The sequence below is a fragment of the Dipteris shenzhenensis genome, chromosome 28, assembly GCF_047967505.1.
Source record: "Dipteris shenzhenensis isolate YYH24624 ecotype China chromosome 28, Dip_SZ_1.0, whole genome shotgun sequence".
Taxonomy (NCBI): Eukaryota; Viridiplantae; Streptophyta; class Polypodiopsida; order Gleicheniales; family Dipteridaceae; genus Dipteris; species Dipteris shenzhenensis.
The window spans coordinates 14,409,664-14,429,326 of NC_141623.1; the positions used below are offsets into that span (position 1 = coordinate 14,409,664).

At 43.0% G+C, this 19,663-nt stretch overlaps 1 protein-coding gene across 2 annotated transcripts in view; it reads left to right on the forward strand.

Moving 5' to 3' along the window:
- LOC147883223 (P-loop containing nucleoside triphosphate hydrolases superfamily protein) overlaps positions 1–19,663 on the forward strand; it is a 96,926-nt gene that overhangs the window by 47,666 nt on the left and 29,597 nt on the right. Inside the window, exon 10 of one of the 2 annotated variants that reach the window (XM_087399888.1) lies at positions 3,167–3,274. The exons of the other annotated variant lie outside the window; for it this stretch is intronic. Coding sequence (XP_087256014.1) covers positions 3,167–3,274 — 108 coding nt within the window. The remainder of the gene's footprint in view (positions 1–3,166; positions 3,275–19,663) is intronic. 2 annotated transcript variants of the gene reach the window in all.

Consider the following 19,663-nt stretch of genomic DNA (forward strand, 5'->3'; position numbering starts at 1 on the left):
TGTAGGTAGTCTGTTCAACAAGTAATTGGTTGTATTGATAGCTCTTGCCCAAGAGTGAGTTGGCATATGTTTTTCATTAAGCATTGCTCTAGCGTTGTTTGGTAGTGTTCTATTTTTTCTTTCTGCAACTGCATTTTGTTGTTGATCCTTGCAAATATTCATAGATTTTGTAGACATATATTCACCACTTTTGATTTTGCTGCATGTGCGATTTTTCTATCATGGATTTGAATTCTCTGAATTTGTCAAATACTTCCGATTTTGATTTCAAAAAGTAGACCCAACAATATCTACTATAGTCATCAATAATTGTTACGTAATAAAATGATCCATTCAACTTTTGGTTTGTGTATATCCCCATACATCAGAGTGTATCAAGTCAAGAGTACCTCTTGCTTTTAAAGTTGGCTCCATCTTGCTTTCCAAAACAACATGCTTCACAAAGCTTTGCAAGAAATTTGAGTCTTGAATTCCAATTGCCATATTCTTATGTCTGAGTTGTGTTAAACTTCTGAAGTTGACATGTCGATATCTTTATGCCATAATTGCGGAAGTTGCATTGGTTAATAATCTAATGACATTGCACGATGATATTGTCAATTGTCTAATTGACAAGAGATTGCTGAGTCTGGAGCATAGAGTACATCATTTACTAATCCATTATATCTTTCAATAGATAGGAACTATGCATTCTCCTTGGATAGGAGTTGCTATAATGTCAGTTGTATAAGTCACATTCTTGGATCCTTCCAATGGTTGCATTTCGATAGACCAAATACAATGCAAATTGATCATAAAGTGATGCTTTTGAATAACACTATAAAGAAGATATAAAAATTCTCAGAATTGTGTGAGAATGTCCTTTTGACCTGTTGAAGCTGTCGGTGAAGATAGGACTGAATTCTGATCTAAATCAATCAAAATATGGCCAAAACTGTCGAAAATAGTGTCAATGGCCAAAACTGTCGAAAATAGTGCCAGTAAATGTTATCAGAATATGCCAAAATAGTGATGCACAAAAGTGGTCAAAATTTTGAAAAAATGATGCCAAAAGGTAGTACTTTAGGGGTGTAAAACCTTAATTCAAATGGCTTCTGATTGAATAGTAAAGATATGAGGCGCTAAAAATATGTTAGATCCCGGCAATTGAAGTCAGAGAGACTAAGTGTCCCAATCAGACTGTGAGATCTCCGGACTGACCTAGGAGCTGTTTTGTTCTGATGTTTCTTGCATAGGTTGGTTGCTTTATAGTCATTGCATGGTCTATTTCTTGTCTTACAGTCGTTGCTGGGTCACTTGATTTGTGTAGGTTGTTTGTATGCTTGTTGTCGAGTCTGCTACATTGTTGACAAGTTGAGTCTGCCTTTTCTGCCACTTACTTGCATTGCTTTATTGCTATAGCTTTGCCTTATCTGTGCTGAGTATGCTCGTTTCTTTGCTTGCATTTGGTCTTCCGTTAGGCTCGCGCTGCGTGTCTATCCCTTCAGTCGTGATAGTCTGTTAACAGTGTGCGTTTGTGTGCTCATTGCTTTGTCAAGTACTGTAACTCGAGCTTTTATGTCGTCAGCGGTCTTTGTTTCTTTGCTGTGTTCCAATGCTTGTGATCTTTATTCAATGCTGTGCCTTATGTGCAGCTTGCTGCTGTAGTAGACTTTGAGCTGCTCGGCTTGTCTGTGAAGATAGACTTCAGAGTAGAGTGTAGCATAGCATAGGCAGGACTTCGAAGACTCTAAAACTCTTAGAGAACTCAATCTCACTCACCCTCTCTCACAAACAAAGATGCTCACAAAACATTTGAACTCTCATCCTCTCACAAGATGCTCTCACAAACAACTAAAGCTTCAAAACATGATAACTCAAGCTCTCATTGTTAGAATGAGGAGCTTTCAAAAGGAAGATGGAAGGAAGATCTAAAGACAATCCCTCGGTAGAAGGCATAAAGAAGCTCTGATATCACGATAAAATGCGAAGAGGGAGAGGAGAAGAGTGGAGATGAGGAGAGAAGGCACAGCTAGAGAGCACACCACAAACTGTACACTAGATTACTTGTAAAAAATGACAAACCCTTTAGGGTTATGGTTTCCAACCCTTTTTCCTTTTTAGCACTCTTATGGAGAGTCCTTACATTATAACACATGATGTTGAACAACTTTTGGATGCTTTAGGTCTTGCATGGCTATGGGGCAGGGTGTGGGACCCTTGTACTTTGGTGCAGACTAATGGGTGTGTGCATGGCTGACATGTGGACCCCTTTGGTTCTAACATGGTATGAGAGCCGCATTTTCCTGCAGACTGTGCGCTGTTTGTGTGCACATCTGTCGCATGTGTGGACCCGTGGCTGTCGTGGTACATTTGATTGCACGTTTGCTCTGGGTTTTGCTGCTCGTGGGATGTGGCAACCCGTGTACTAAGGTGGTGCCTTGTTTTGAGCAGATCTGATTGCGCAGAGATGTGTAACTCTTGTTGATCGACCCACGTCAGTGATCGTGGCTGTCATGTACTTTCACTCGTGTTTGGCCTATGGGGGGGATGTTGGGGATTTAGCCCTTTACCTTTTGGATATGCAATGGGGATCTAAAACGGGTCTATGACATGTGGCAAAGGGGACAATGTATAAATCCCAATACAAAGGAGTGCCTAAATGTGCCTAGTATAAAGGTGTGAGTGTCAGGGCCTTTGGTTCTAACAACATCATCATAGAAGTTCATGTAGGATATTGTTCTTGACTTTTTCTATTTACACTTGTACCATCTTTTACCAGCTCTATTGTGGGTGGGGTTATTGGATCAAAAGGAATATTGTTTTGAAATCATGTTGTCACTTATTATTTCCTCATTTTGTATCCTTGCTTTACAAAAAGCAGGGTGTTGGTTTCTTTAATGGTTGCCATGTGGTCTCTGAAATTTATGCTGTGCCATGTATGTTTGTGAGGACACATGTGTCTTCATGCAGGCATGAACTTAGAGAGAGAGAGAGAGAGAGAGAGAAGGGGGGGCAGTTGTGGATTCACACGTAACAGGTTCATGAAATTAAGTTTGGGGCTTTCCTCTCGTTGCCTTGATATCAGGATCTTCGAAAGACAGATTTGCAGCTTTGGCTACCTTGTCTTTTCCCTCCTTAAAAGGTCATAACTTGTGCTTTTGTCTCTTGGGATGGATGGCTTTAGAAGGAGAGGCTGCCAATGTTTCCTATCAACAATGGCTATAATCCTGCGATTGTGAAACGGATAGAGTTGGCCCAACAAATTGACACACTTTTGCGGAAAAATGCGCAGGTGACAAGATATCTCATCACACTCGGTTACACTATTGGATATTGGTTTTTGATCTTCATGTACTTTTCCTTTTATTATATGAAAGAAAAGGCTGTTCCCCGATTTCATTACACATGAACAATCACACTCCTACACTCGCATACACCGTCAGGAATGCACAGATGCAGATGCCTATGCATACACAAATGCAGATATACACACACAAATCCACACATGCCTTCCCCCACCCGTTTTCCCAAAAAAAAAGACACACATGTACAGAGTTTAGTTTCCATGTTCATATATTTTCAACTTGTGGAGCCAACATATTTAAACAGTGCCATATCTATTAGGGATTCCCCTATGTATCACCTTTCCGTGTTGTTTCTAGTGTGCCATATCTGTGAGGGGACCCAACTCCAAGGGATTTCCCTCATTTTGCGTGTTGTTAGTGTACGCCTGGACATCCTTGCCTTGTAACAGCACCATTGTCTATGACTTAGTTTGGCTCTACTATGATTTATCTCTTTCAGTTATCTTTGAAGGGGTTTTGGCTTATTGTTTGCCATCATTCTAGATACTGAAGAGCTGTTGCTGTATGATATTTGGATGGTGTATGGTCCAAAAGTCGTAGCTGGAAAAGGTTGTGACATCATGTCTGGCGAAGAAGTGAGGCCAGTAGCTACCAATATGGCTAGATGTTCTACTATAGGTGCATCAGCACCTTAAGAGGAGGAGGAGAACATTAACATGATGAATGCTTCTTTGATTTTATTGTCTATTAAAAGGCATAATATAGATACCAGAAGGGCAAAGGAGGCTTGGCATATATTGGATTGTAAGTCATGCCAAGAATGAGGCATATATTAAAGGTTTGAGAAATCAGTTAGATATGCTTAAAATCTAGGAGAGTGATTCTCATGATGTGACACATCTTCAAAATTTTAGATCTGAAGGATCAACTAGCCACAATAGAACAAATCAATAGGGACAAGCAGTGAGTCTCTATACCATAATGTTGCTCGCTCATGCGGAGTATTTTTCCACAGCCTTGAGTTCCCCACTTAGTTCTTATCGATGACTTAGCAGGGCTCTACTACAGGAGTGGAGAGCATTGGATTTTATCAAATGCCAGAACTATCTATGAACGCCTTTTGGCAGCTGATGGAAAGAAAAGCTTCGGAAATGCAATCAGGGTGGCTTTTTAAAGGCTTCATAGAGAGCCCAATTAAGTGGCAAAGGTGGGGACAGCGACTTTGGTTTTTAAAAAGGAAATATGGCCAAGTAAGGTTCTTGCAAGAAATCAGATTAGTTCAAAACAAACCAACTTGCATTCTCTCTAGACCTAGCTCACTGGACAGGCTACTATGCATGCTATTGATGCCCGCCTTTAATTCCACATTTTGCAGATGGTACAACAGGTATTCGTGACGCATTTGATGCCTTTTTGCCACTAAATGTTTGGTATGAGGATATATATGTCTCTATGCATGACTCCTAGAAAGGACTGGTTGGACAGCCTCAACTAGTGCAAGGGGGATGGATACAATATGCATATAATGGCACCCATGTAATCATGGGTGTGGGTGATCTTCCCAATTAGTTGTCACGTGGTATTGCAGCTTGTTTGTGGTGTTGGATATGTATGAGAGCTTAGTTTCAATGATTGCAACAGAAGAATACCACATGTTGGTTGATTTCCAAGCTGAACACCTCCCCCCTCGCCCCCTCCCCCCACGTGCCCCGAGGAGTTTGCAGTAGTTGCCACCAGTAAAGAGGAAGTGGGCTTTACAGATTAAAAGTATCGCATGTTGTCCCCAATGCATTTTCCCTATGTGCATTGTGTCACATCCACTATTTCAGTGTGGCTAGTTAAGTTTTATTCATGTGAGTTCCCCTTGCTTGGAACAACATGTCTAGCATTGAACTGCCCATACTGTGTGAGGGTTGCATACACAATTTTCTTATCAAATGCCTTTGTCTAAAGATGAGCTACTGATATGTTTGCAGTTCATGCACTGTGATGTAGTGGGTTGTATGAACACTCCTGTACATGGTGAAGCTCTGTACCTTGGACGTTTCTTGATGTTTTCTTGACTAGCATGATTATTTTCTGTGGGGCAGAGTCAGTATCTCACCTTCAGAAGTTTAGTTCTTGCAGAGAACTGTTTTGTATGCAAAATCAAGAGACTTCGTAGCAACAAAAAGGAAGAGGTCGTCCATGTGGCAGCCCCCTCCCTTACCTTTTCTTTTGGGCACATGCCCTAGGTCTCCCCCCCCCATGCTCTCCTCATATGGGGGCTTACAGATGGGGAGGTGTTTCCAACAGGATAATAACCTTTCAACCTGTGTTACTTTAAAAGACTCACACTCTCACCTACGTGCAAGTGTAGCCTAGAATCATCCCCTACACCCTAGACACTCACACACTAGTGTCACTTCCATGAGCTTTTTCCCATAAACCAGTTTAAGCTCACCATATATGCTTACCCATGCTTTGACTATTGCCCCTAGGCAAGTAAATAACTAACAGCAATGCATCTACAACTTTATTTTCCGTCCGTCTTCAATATCAAAATTTTATTTGAAATTCTTGCATGGCTTTTGCCTATGTAATAAACAAGTAACAGCCGCAAGAACAAAGTGGACCTGGTTGTTTTACATAAATATTGTTTTTATGTGAAACTCTTGCATGGATTCTGCCCATAAAGCTTTCTGAATCACATAAATAAAATTTCCATGCTTTTAGGGCATGAATAACAGCATACAACTGTTGTTCTTGAATAGAGGAAGCTTTTTGCTTTCAGAAGCTACAGGCCTTCCCTCTTGACTCAAGATCGCTCATATACTTACTTGCATTGGTTTCTAGGAAAAATTGCTTGGGATTAGCAATTTTTTACATTTGTACATTGGTCCAATGACTACTTAGTACTGCATCTATTCTAGCAATAGCATATTTGTGTTTATTCGTGACCTTGTTTTTCCCTTGGTAATCATTACATATACATAAGGTATTATCATTTTTCTTTCCCAATTACTACCGAAGGTGAATAACTGGTTGAATCTGCTGTACCTTCAGGTATTCTTCCAACTGTCTACGTACGTCATTTTCTTCAGTAAAACTAAGTCTATGGGGTGGTCGATTAATAGGCTGTGCTCAATCTATTCAATGTTATGTTGAGCATTCCTTTCTAGAGGTAGCCCATAAGGTAACTCATCCCTAAATTGATTGATGAATTCAGACAATATTTGATTTGCTAATCTGGCCATCTTTGTGTCTTGGGTAATTTTCGAGTCAATCGGTGCATCTTCTTCTGACACACTACAAACATATAAAAACTTAGAAGTTTTTGAACTTCTGAACTTGAAATTAAAGGTCCTTGAGGAAGATCTTTTCGGCTCGAAGTTTATAAGACACTTCTTTCCATGTAAGCGGTATATGATCTTTGCCAAGAAATAGTGGGATTCTTCCTAGAATGCCACGCCTTCCCAAGAGCTATATCTGCATGAACTAGCTTTGCAATCTCAAAGTCTAACTTATCTGCATAGTCCTAGATCTTAAGCTCCAATTGTGTGACCCTTTGGTCCCACACTTCTATTCTATCTTCACCATTGAAGTGTAACTAGATGGACTAGTCGTAAGCTTCAGTCTCTTTTACAAAGAATTAGTTACATTGTTGGTTGATGTTGAGTCGAATAACCCAATTATGTTATGATTGGCAACTTGCCTTATCATCTTTCTTTTGTTTTCCGTGAAATATACCACCACTAAGTATGAAAGAGACAGCCAGGAGAAGAAACTCAAGGTAAAAGTACATCATGCAGAGTATGAAAATACGGTGATTAAAAAAACCACTCACAAAGTTTGAACAAGTGGACAACTAGATTGAGACCAAGACTATGGTTTGAAGCCATGTCAAGCCTGTGGTGATCTCAGAAAAGAAAGGCCAGCCTCTCCTCTCCACTGTCTAAGAAAACCTATCCTCCTGGAGAACCTTGCTTCCTAGACCAAACAACCATGAGAGCGTGCACAATATTTGTCCAAATGCAAGCCAAGATATGATTTTGGTGGACCTCGGTGCCATCTCTAACAAGAACCTGACTATTGCCCATGGTTGTAAGACACGTTAAGACACGACACATTAGACACGCTTCAGACACGAGTGTCTAAAGTGTCTTAAAGATAAGACACGTAAGACACGTCATTGTAATAATAAATATTTAATTAATATATGTTCAAGTATACAAGTGTACAACTTGCTAGCATAGCTAGCTGCTTGATTCTAGAAGTACAATAAGCTACACTTAAACAATGCAAGAAGTAACAATGCACTTGTACAATGTACTCAAGACTTAAAAGTTAAAGTTAAGACTCACTACTCAAGATCTTGCAAGTTAAGAGTCACGACTCAAGAGCTTGCAAGTCACGACTCACAACTTGAAAGATTTAAATTGACAATAGAATCTTGATATTCAAAAATCTAGATAAACAACTTAACAAGAGCCTAGAGGGCTACATAGATTATATACCAACATCATTAATCAATATACATAAATATCATGGCAATAGTCTATCAATCACATGTGACATGAATGAAATATGCATCTCAATACATATATTTGAAAGGAAACTTTTGACTCTCAAGAGTCAAATCTCTCAAGATTATCCTAATCCGAATCTGCGAGGTCACTGCCACTATTCGAAGTCACTATCAATGATAGCATGGTTAAGTCAAACTTGATGTTTGTTGCTACACCCAACCCACTAAAAAAAAAACAAGAGTGTCTAAAGGTGTCTTAAGGTAAGACACGTGTCTTAAGTGTCTTTAGTGTCTTATCATAAGACACGAGTGTCTTAACAACCATGCTATTGCCTAATCTTAAAGGGAGCACACCTCAGGAATCAACAAAACCAAACCATAGCATCATATCCTTCAAAAATCCTTAATTTACTCCTGTCAAAATCTCTCTTGAAATCCAAGAGTAGAATGGCAAGTTCTTGGTCACTCTGTCTATCCCACTCAAAGGACTCCCAAAATGAAAAGATATTATTAAAATCTCTGTGTCCATGCACAAAGGCAATTTGTGTGACATGCTCAAGTCAGGAAGTAGAGGCTGTAAACAAAGGTTGTTTGCCTTCGCTAGAATTTTATAAGCAATGCCCATAAGTGCTATCGGCCTCCACTGATTTATCAAATTCCTTCAGCCCTCCCTTAGGGATGAGACCCTTTGTAAGCAAGCATAACACCAGAGTTCCAACCATCTGAACCTAGGAACTTACCCTTGTGAAGGGAAGTAAAGAGGGGTTCAAACCATCTGAACTTGGGCACTTACCCTTTTGAAGAGCAAGTAAAGCAGCCTTGAATGCCAAGTTTGTGAAAAGTGCATCAAGAGAGATCCTAGTATCCTATTTCACCAAGACCAGGATTGTCTATGAGATCCTCAAATGGGCACTATCTCTGTCAGCCATGTCCGGATTTGTTGTGAGGAGGGAAGCATAAAAATCAGAAGCAAAATGCATCATAGTACGAGGGTATGACTATAAGACGCTATCAAAGTCAATCAACTGAGAAACACTTTCTCCGGCAAGTCTAGGATCAAGAGTAGAGAGAAAGTGTTTGTGAGTCTTCCTCCCATCTCAATCTAGAAGGACTCTCATGCATGATATGAAAGCTTAGCTCTACGGTCCATGAGAAATTGTTGATGAGCCCTTGTTGCAGCAAGGCACTTGTTGACCCTGGCATGTGAAGGTCTTTTATGTTTCTCCTTTGCAAGGCTGCCAACTTCATACGAATAGCTATCTCCTACCAAAGAATATTGTCTCCTAGTCTTGACAACAGAGGAATAGAAATCACTAATATTAGAAAGATCATGGGCACCGAGAGAGGGGGATTCCCTTCTTTCGTTTCACGGTTGGTAATGCCAGGAGATTTCAGCTGAGCAGTAGAGGTTGGATTCCCTCCAGAGCCCCCCATTGGGATAGCTTCTTCATCACTGCAGATTTGCGTAGGAATTTCTGGAGGAGGCTCTGGAAATCCCTCAGAAATAGAAAGATCACTCTTTTCTTTGGCTTTCTATTCATGGAGGGATTGCAATGAACCTGTGGAGATCACGATTTGGGGCTGATCCCACTTGCCCTCGCTGTCATTCTGTAGAGGAGTCAGTGTGACATTGCCTTTGGGACTGCAATCAAGCGAGGACTGTTTGGAAAGGAGTTGCTCGGATACTCAGCATTTTTCATACTTCCCCTTTCTTCATGACTTGGGGCTCGGTCGCATGGTTATCCCTTACTAGGCCCCAGGTGTTTTATGAGGGTGAGCCTTCTTCTTGGGCACTCTCGATCCGCCGACAGGTGATAGAGCCCTGCTCTCTTCAGGATGTACCACATATTCCTTTCAGAGCTTCACATGTTTCAGTGGACACCTCTTAGGAGATTTTGGCTAGCATTTCCTCTCGGCACATTTGGAGAGCCAGATGCACAGAGGCCTTGGATGACACCCAGATACACCCATCACAGGTGTTCACGGGTATTTGGAGTGACACGGTTCACACTTTGATAGCCATATGGGCTAGCATGCAAGGCCCTTCACGGGCAGCCTCTTCTAGGAGGACTGTATTTCTTCGAGTTTGGAGGGGTTCTTCCTTTTTCTCGGAGGTTGCTATCGGATTGAGATGGCACTATCAGCCCCAATCCTTTCTTTTTGGCTCTTGAGCTTTTCATGCATTGCATGGTGTATCCCGTATGGAGCTTGCTCTAACGGTTTTCTTTAATACTTGAAGTCTCTTTTTTGGGGGGGAAAAAAAAAAGGAGTTCTTGCCAAAGCAAGAGGAGAGCACAAACGTCCTGCAAGTACAAAGCCTAGGCCTGCATAATGGCCACTAGAAAACCCAATGAGAAGTGTAGCGGAAATGAACGGGGGGGAGAGAGAGAGAGAGAGAGAGAGAGAGAGAGAGAGAGAGCATGCCTCACACACACACACCACACTGAGAAGGAGAGAAAGGCACAGGAGAACTGCAAGTGATCTCTGGAGAAAACCCCGCTACAATTGGGGGAAAACCTCGGAACCAACAGGCTGCTTGAGAGCTCAGACAAATAGCTCAACAACCACAAGAATAGGAGCACAAGGGAGTGAATGAATTGCTCCACTACCCTACTCCTCTTGTGCTACTCTGGGCTGGCTTTGCTCCTTTGTCAGGCACCGCGATGAAGTGATGAAAGCACATGTGGGGCTGGCCTATATATAGCCCCCCATCCTCCTAGTCGGCCAGCAAGGACAGGGCTGACCCTACAACCCTCCATATAGGGCTGTCCAAGCCCTAAGAGAGGGCACACATGCCCCCAAAACAGGGGCTATATTCAGCTAGGGTGGCCAACCTACAAGTTGGCCCACCCACTGCTCTACAGCCCACAAAAAGGGGGCCATAGGAGGTGCCTAAGGGAAGCAAGGTGAGACATACCTGCTCACACAACCTTGCACCCCACCTAGGAACCTCTATGGCCTACATGACACCACATGAGGCACTAGAAACCACTCCTACTCTCACAGGGGGCGGGCACATCCACAACACAAGCGCTCACTCTCTACACTCACTGGGCGGGCACACGCACAAGCAAGGCCCTCTCTCTCTAGGTGACAGGGGTTACACGTTTGGGACACTGATGCCAATAATGACCTTTCTTGCCACATGGGTTACACGTATGGGATGCCTTGAGAGCTTCTCATTCCTCATCTGTCAACTGCTTTTTGGCTTTCTGATCAGGTTAGAAAGGCATCAATTTTTGCATACCATGCATGTGGGGCTTGTTTCAGCCCATACAAAGCCTTATTATTTCCTGAAATTTCAAAGCCCAGAGGTTGTTTGACATAAACCTCTTCCAACAAGTCTCCATTAAGGAAAGCTGTTAAAATGTCCAACTGATGAACATTCCATTCAAAATTTGCAGCCATTGCTATAACTGACTCGATTGTGGTCATCTTGGATGTAGGAGCAAAAGTCTCCTTCTAATCTATGCTCTTTTTCTGAGCATATCCTTTTGCAACCAGCCTTGCCTTGTACCGATCAATGGACCCATCTGGCTTTCTTTTGACTTTGAAAACCCAACGTGTACCTATGGCATTCTTGCCTGGTGGCAAATCCACGACATCCCAAGTCTGATTTTTATGAATGGACTGCAATTCATCGTGCATGGCATTCATCCAATGCACATTATCCTTTGCTTCTTCAAATGTTTCAGGCTCCTCCTCATCAAGAAGAGAACCTGCATAAGCTGGTTCAATTGAAAGAGCCCCTCTTGTGTGCCTTACTGCACTACAAGTTCTGCCAGGCAATGGATCCTTAAGCTTACCCTCCTTGAGAGTTTGAAGCAACCAATTCCGGACTGTTTTGGCTGTGTGTATCTCTTGAATTTCTTGCCTGGCAACTTCATCCGCACCTTGAGGTGGTACTGAATCAGCTGGGGGCTGAATCTGGACATGTGGATTTGGAGGAGGTTGCTGTAAATTCTGAGTTTCAGCGGGGGAACCAAATGCTATAGGAAGCATCCCCTCAAACACATCATGTGAAGAGGCTGGAATCTGAAATTCAGCATGTGTATGTGCGGAATTTTCAAAGAATATAACATCTCTACTAACAAAAATGTTGCGTGTAGCAGGATTATAGAGGCGATAGCCTTTGCTTTGTGAACTATATCCCACAAAAATGCATTTGAGTGCCTTATTTGACAACTTGTGTCTAAACTCCACAAGCCCGTGGGCATATGCAACACAACTAAAAACTCTAAAACGGTCCACTGAAGGCTTTCTTCCATGCCATGCCTCATAGGGAGTGATTGTCTTCAAAGCCTTTGTAGGAGCCCGATTCAAAATATAGTTGGCACACATGAGGCCTTCTAGCCAAAACCTGTGAGGCAACTTCTTACTTGTGAGCATGCATCTATCCATCTCCATGGCAGTGCGATTCTTCCGCTCAGCTTTGCCATTCTGTTGAGGTGTAAGCCTCACTATAAGCTGATGCATGACGCCTTTTTCTTTCAAAAATGTCTTAAATTCATGAGACAAATACTCCCCCCCTCGATCTGTTCGAAGTGTCTGCACTTTGAGTCCTGTCTCATTCTCAACCATAGCCACTAAGTGTTTGAAATGCATTAGCACTTCTGATTTTGCCTTGAGACCATAGACCCAAGCGTAGTTGGTAAAGTCATCTATGAATGTAGCAAAATAGAGATAATCCCCAAAGGCAGGTGTCCTCATGGAACCGCAGACATCACTGTGAATGCACCATCATTTTTGAAGGGAAGTCTATGCATTTTGCCAAGAATGCAGCCTTCACATGCATGAGGAGAAGGCGACTCCAAAGGAGGAAATGCATTAACCATATCATGCCTTTGAAGTGTCATTAAGTTGCCATAGCTCATGTGCCCATACCTGGCATGCCATAACTCCGCATTCTACATCGCAGCGGTGGGAGTATTAACCGATAATGCAAGATGGGATCTTTTTTCATATAGATCAAGCTGAAAAAGACCCCGATACAAAGTGCCAGACAACATCAAAGCATAGTCATTCTCTTTGTCTCTGATTGCATACTTGGCATCATCAAAAACAACCTGAAATCCTCCTCTATTGAGTGAGGACACTGAAAGCAAATTCTTCTTTATCCCTGGCACATGGAGAACATCTGAAATTCTGAAATTTGTGCCATCAGTGGATGTGAGAATAATGTCTCCCACTCCACACACTGTATAAGAAGAATTATTCGCACAAGTTACCTTCTTTTTGGTGGGTGGAGAATGCAGAGATACAAACAGACTCTTCTTGGAAGTGATGTGCTTTGAAGCACCACTGTCAAAATACCAAGTATGACGTGTCTCATCGACGCTAAAAGAGCATGCATCCTTTGAAGGATCATAACTCCAAGTCAAGAAAGCATATGGGTCATCATCATTAGTGGCTGTAATATCAGAACTACCCAATGAAAAATCTGAAGTGCAAGACAGAAAGGCATAGTGCTCTTCAACAAAGTTGGCTGCAACATCTCCTCCATCATTAGAATGTGGAACTGATGCATCTGACACAGCCATACCGGAATCCCTTTTCTTCTCTTTGGCTATGCGCTTCTTGCACTCTCCAATATAATGACCTGGCTTCTTGCAATAATGACAGATGCCCTTCTTTTTCTACTTATTTGTATCACCCTTTGCCTTATAAGAAGGCTGTCCAGAATCAGCTTTATGCTAATGTGTGGCCTGATTGGCATGTGGCTTTTGCTGCCCTTTACCCTTGGGCTTGAACTTGGAGAGCATAGCATGCTCACTAGCCCGGGTTGCCATATTTCTGCGAGTTTGTTTCTCTTGCAACAGAAGTCCTACCAACTTGTGAAAAGAGAGGATTGCTGTCCCCCCTCAATGACAAATTCAGCGAGGTGTGGAAACCGAGATAGGACTCAGAAAGAGAGTTCAGAGTGGTGGTGATCATCTCTGAATCCGGAATGACTTCATCAATATTCAGCAATTGTTCCCTGAGGTCCTGAAGCTTTGTGAGGTGAGAATTCATGGAATCTTCCTCCTCCATATGCGTATGGGAAAGTTCTCGCTTCAGAAAGGAAACCCTGGCATCATTTCTTGAAGAGAAATTACTGAAAGAGCTTGTGCATCTCTAGAGTCCCATCTTTTCTGCTTTGCTGTGGGAGCTCTTGGAGCGGCTGCTCCAACTACTTGTGCTGCATTTGTACCTCTACCCCTGCCTCCAGCTGTAGGAGTGACAGGTGTAGTTGCTGTATGTGGTCTTGCTTCATCTCCATTGACATAATCCCAAAGATGTCTGCCAACCAAGATATTGCGAACCATGAAACTCCACAAGGAGTAGTTGGTGCCATCCAACTTATCCTCTTGTGTGAGAACCCCGAACACTTCATTGGAGTTGTTCTGAGCCATTTTCACCAGATAATCTCAAAAAGTACAGCAGACTGACCAAGTGAAATCCCTTCGTGGGATATAAAATGCACAAGTAAAATCTGCAAAGAAAAATTTGCCCACACTGACAAATACTGTCATAGCCTGTCAAAGGCTTAGAATGCACTTCAATTATCCTGCAAATGCTCTCCAATGTCACTCAAAAATAAGTCCAAAACTGCCTGCAAAACTCCCAAAATGCTTTTACACTGCCAAATTGCATCCGAATGCCAAAAGCCCCAATTTCTTCAGGGAAATTGCATCCAAAAGAGGGCAAATTGCCTAAAAGCCCCAAACATGCAAGAAATTGTAGTGCAAAACTACTAGTCCCAAATTTTGAGGTGAAATTGAGCCAAATTTCACCCAAGGTTTCTTCCGGATTGAGATGGCACTATTAGCCTCAATCCTTTCTTTTCTTTAATACTTAATATAAGTCTCTTTTTGCCCAAAAAAAAAAAATCACCCAAATAGTAAATCTCCTGCAAAAGCTCCAATTTCTTGGCCAATCTTTGCAATTTGCTTGCAATGTGTGCCAAAAAAATGCACAAAAGCCTCAAATTTCTTCAACACTGGTAGACTTATTGCAATGTATGCCCACGAATGGAAAATGCCCAAAATTTTACAACCAAAGAATGGCTCTGTGCACAAATGCCTGGCAAAGACCACCTGCTTAGAAGACCTGCAAATGCACCGAGAAAAGTACGGAGTCTTGCAAATGTACGAAATGCAGGAGTGTACCGAATCCGTACAGTGTACGGAGACCTATATGGTGCGTTGACAGCAGTTGTACGAAACAGTATGGTGAAACTGATTGCGGGTCAGTCATACTGTTGTACGGACGATGTACGACGCTTGGTATAGGAAGCCTTGCGCTATTGTACGGGACAGTGCAGATTTGAAATCCGTACAACGTACGAACGTTGTATGGTTGCTTGCGTGCAAGTGCTATCACCGTACGGTGTTGATGCAAGTACCACGTTGATTGTACGGCGGAGGATTGCGCAGGTACAGCTATACGGACGAGCAGGTACCAATGTACGGCGGATTTGTACGGAGGATGAGCGGAAGGCTGTATGGTCCAGGAGCGCAGGTTGTACGGCAGAGTGTATGGCACCTCGAGGTTAGAGCTAGAGCAGGAGCTTCGTGAGCTTGGGAGCTGAAGCGTGGGCTGCTCTATGGCTATACAGAATCGGTCCGTACAAGTTATACAGATGGGAGCTGCGAGCAGAGAGCTAAGAGCAGGGAGTTGGTGGCAGGTCCGAAAAGAAGACTCTGCTCTAATACCAAATGATGGAGAAAGAGAGAGTAGGAGAGACAGAGTGCTGAACGTAAGTTGCAATAGATGAGAAGTAGAAAAATACAAAAGCAAGAAAAGGTTTTGTCTAAGTGTCAAAACCTTATCCTTCACTAACCGTAGTTAGTGAACTAACTGGGGTTAGGGGAAAAAACCTCTAAAGAGGGAAAAGTGTCCCTAACCTACTTATTATATTACATTGGTCACTGCTAGAATATAATAATAATTCTAACACACATCACACTAAGAAGGAGAGAGAAAGAAAGAAAGAAAGTTTATTAAAGTCTTCGGGAGACCATGAAGGTCTGAGAGACTAAAGATAACTGATACAACGTCTGAGCATAACGTTTATTAAAGTCTTCGAGAGAAAGGAGAGAAAGGCACAGGAGAACTGCAAGTGATCTCTGGAGAAAACCCCGCTACAACTTGGGGAAAAGCTCAAAACCAACAGGTTGCTCGAGAGCTCAGAAAAACAGCTCAACAACCACAAGAATGGGAGCACAAGGAAGTGGATGAACTGCTCCACTACCCTGGTCTCCAAGTGCTGCTCTGGGCTAGCTCTGCTTCTCTGCCAGGCACCGCAATGAAGTGATGAAAGAACATGTGGGGGGGACCTATATAGCAAGGGCAGGGCCGACCAGCCTGCCTATATGGGCCAACCCACAACCCTAGGGGGCCGAGCCTACAACCCTCCATATAGGGATGTCCAGGCTCTAAGAGAGGGCATACACCCCCCCAAAACAGGAGGGTGGCCGACCTGCACTGCTCTACAGCCCACACAAGGGGGTCCATAGGAGGCGCCAAAGGGTAGCAAGGTGAAACACACCTGCTCACACAACCATGCACCCCACCTAGGAACCTCCGTTGCCTACGTGGCACCACATGAGGCACTGTAAACCACACCTACTCTCACGGGGGGCAGGCACACCCACAACATAGGCCCTTACTCTCTACGCTATCCTCACTGGGCGGGCACACCCACAAGCAAGGTCCTCTCTCTCTAGGTGACATTAGGAAATGTTGACCTTTAACAAACCCTTCTCTACAGAAAAGACATTTGGAGCCCTAATAAGGCAAACTTGGCATGAGTGTGAGGCTCAAATAAGAGAAATAATAATGGATAGTTATCTGAAGTAGATACCCTAGGGGCAATGCATATAGTACCACCTACATCCAAAGTCCAGTCATTTACCTAAAATTTGCCAATCCATGCATGGATGGGACTCAGGTTTCTCCTATTTAACTATGACAATAGGAGTGACTGAGGCAAAGCATGAAAAGCATTACCAACCCAACAATCTCTTCCTCTGAAAGCATTCCAAGAGGCTCTCTCAAGAGAGTGAAGGCCACCTTCTCTTTCCCCTCTTCTTTTAATAGGCAACTTCACCATGTTGAAGTTACCTTTAACTATCTAGGAATCAGTAATATGGGCCTAAGAAAGAGGCTCCTTCTAGAAAATAACTCGTCTTTCTCTATTATTGGGGAGCAGAGAGGTTGAGGAAGACGATCTTACGCCCATCTAGCAACCAAGTAATCCACTAATCCCTAGATGGAATAATGATACCATGGCCAACCACAAGGGGGGAATGGTGGTAGAAACAAAAATATGGGTGCCTCTCTTTGTGGCAGGTGTAGGAGACCAAAGACTAAAACTTGAAAGTAGCTTATCCAACTTATTGCAATCTCTAAGATCCAATTTGTGCTCTTGCATAAAAAGAACATTATTGGGACCCCTTTAATCTCCTAGATGCAATCGATTATGAATGAATTGTCTTCAATGCGATGAGGTACAATAGCTAACAATCCTCATCGATGGGAGGAAGAAGTTGCTTCCTAGATCTAGTGAAGGAAACGTCTATCCTCTTTGAATCTCTCTTTGCATAAGTGAGGGACGGAAAGTTTACAGAATAGAGGATGATACCATATTGTCTCGTACCGGATCAAGATGGTCGTCGTCAAAATCAATGTCACATTTGCGGATTCTTTGGGCATTTGCTATGGATTGCCCAAAGAAGAAATAGAGCCCTAAGAAGAAAAGAAAGTTTGCTCGCTCCTCATGACAAGATCGCTCCTTGGCCCTTGCTCCTTCTCGTAACAAGCGGAGTGTAGTCAGAGATGGCAGGCTTGTTGTTCCTACTCTCTCATATCAAAAGTCTTGAGCCTCCTCACAAGCCTCTCTCTCCTTCAGCTTAGCAAGTTATTCCACTACATGGAGGACCTAGGTTGACTGGCACTCATATAGTCAGATCTTCAGACATTGCTACCAGAGTGGAGGCTCCTCACTTGCTTCTTTGGCTGCCCACTCCAGCTTCCTTTCAGCTCATGCAAAGCAATACATTTACTACTTTGAACAATTGTGTAGACTTTCCAAGTTCGTGCCTCCTTTGTTAATACTCCAGCTCATTTGGACAAGGCATTGATTCTGATAGGGTAAAAAACAATGACCCAAATCTAAGGACCTCATCAGATTTGGCTTCTTATGCTGCTGCAGAGGGCAAACTAGGAAGATGAGGAACGTTTGTGACCAATCCAAAGATGTACCAATGGTGGGGAGGGGTTGATAAACTTAAGGAGGGCCCGGAAACTTGATAAACAAGGAATGGTTTGCTTCTCCTCTCTATGGGGTAGGTATAAGAAGAGAGGAACACCATCTTGGAGGAGAGGGCTAGCCTGAAGCACCCGTGTTGTAACGTCTGCCAAATTAAAAACTATCTATACCCATATCAGATAAGTGCCTCAAGCCTGAGCCTGACTTCATGAAGGGTGGGATCCATGAATGCGAGCAAAGAGTGTAGTGGAGCTTCCTGCTCGACGTCTTTTGAAAAATGGCATGGTCTCACGGCCAGTGAGGAGGAAGAAGGATTGGCTGAAGGCGGAGCCATTCGCCAATTTTTGAAGCGGGAGGCCGACTTGCAATCAATGATGAAAAATCCCTCTTGCAATCAATGATGAAAAATTCCTGTTGCAAAAATAACTGAAGGAAAAAAGCTAAGGGGAGTAAGGAAGGGAAAGAGGGTGGAGGTTTTAGGAAAGGGCTGAGGGCTGAGAAGGGAGGGGAAGAGCAGGCTGAGAGTGGGAGGCAAAAAGGGGGCCTGGGAGGCAGAAACCGGGGGCTGATGAGCAGAAACGGGAGGCAGGGAGCAGAAGAGAGGGGTGGAATGGCTAGGATGACGGGCGACTGGAAGGAAAGGAAGGAGCGGACAGAAATGGAGAGGCTAGGAGCAGCCCCCGTCATCTTTATACTAAGAATCATAAAAAATATTTGGATCCCTATTGCTGTGGGCTTAGACAGGATGTTGTCAAGTGCATCCTCCACCTTCTTCATAACAGTAACGCACACATTTGGAAATAATCAAACCTGTATGAAGTACCTGCTGGTTGAATATGTAGCTCATCAGCCCCAGGACTGCACTTCATGTCTGCATCACCCTCCATGACAACCATCTTGGTCATGGGGCGATCTTTGTTGTTTGGACAATCCTTTCATGTGTGGTTGGAGACATTCAAAACATTGACCCACCTTTCTTTTTGCACCAATAGTGGTACCTGGCTGTATGCTATTACCACTTGCTTTTACTGTCTTGCCCTGACTACAAGCCTGTTGACTAGTACCCTTTCTGACAAATTTCTTAAGGAAGAAGGAACTGCTACATATTCTGTCTGAGGCACATGCATCACAAAACCACTAGACCTGAACCTGACATCTTCATAGTTAAAAGCTGTAGCAATAGCTCATGTACAGTGGTGATTTACTTACCTGGTACTCCCACTTTGGTTTTGCAATTTAATTCTAACACATACTCCTTAACTTGAATGAACTGAGGCAATGGCTCTACAATGTTCATTATCATCTCATGAAATATGTCAGAACACTCTGCCAATGACAAATTCCATTGCTTTAATGCCTTCTCTGGAGGCAGGAGCTGTTTCCAAAATTTTACCGCAAAAGCTTCCCAAGTAGAAGGTGCTACCTCAAGCTTCTTTAGCTCAATCCACCATCTATGTACTGCCTCAGAAACATAGGGTGGCCTTGCAATGGGTTGGATGGAACCTAAGGAATCTTTTTGTCCTGTACATGAATCATGGGATCCTCGATATGTGACCCACTTGAGGTTTTGGCATGTATTCCAATAATTGTGTCAAAGATGAGAGCCAACGTTAGGTA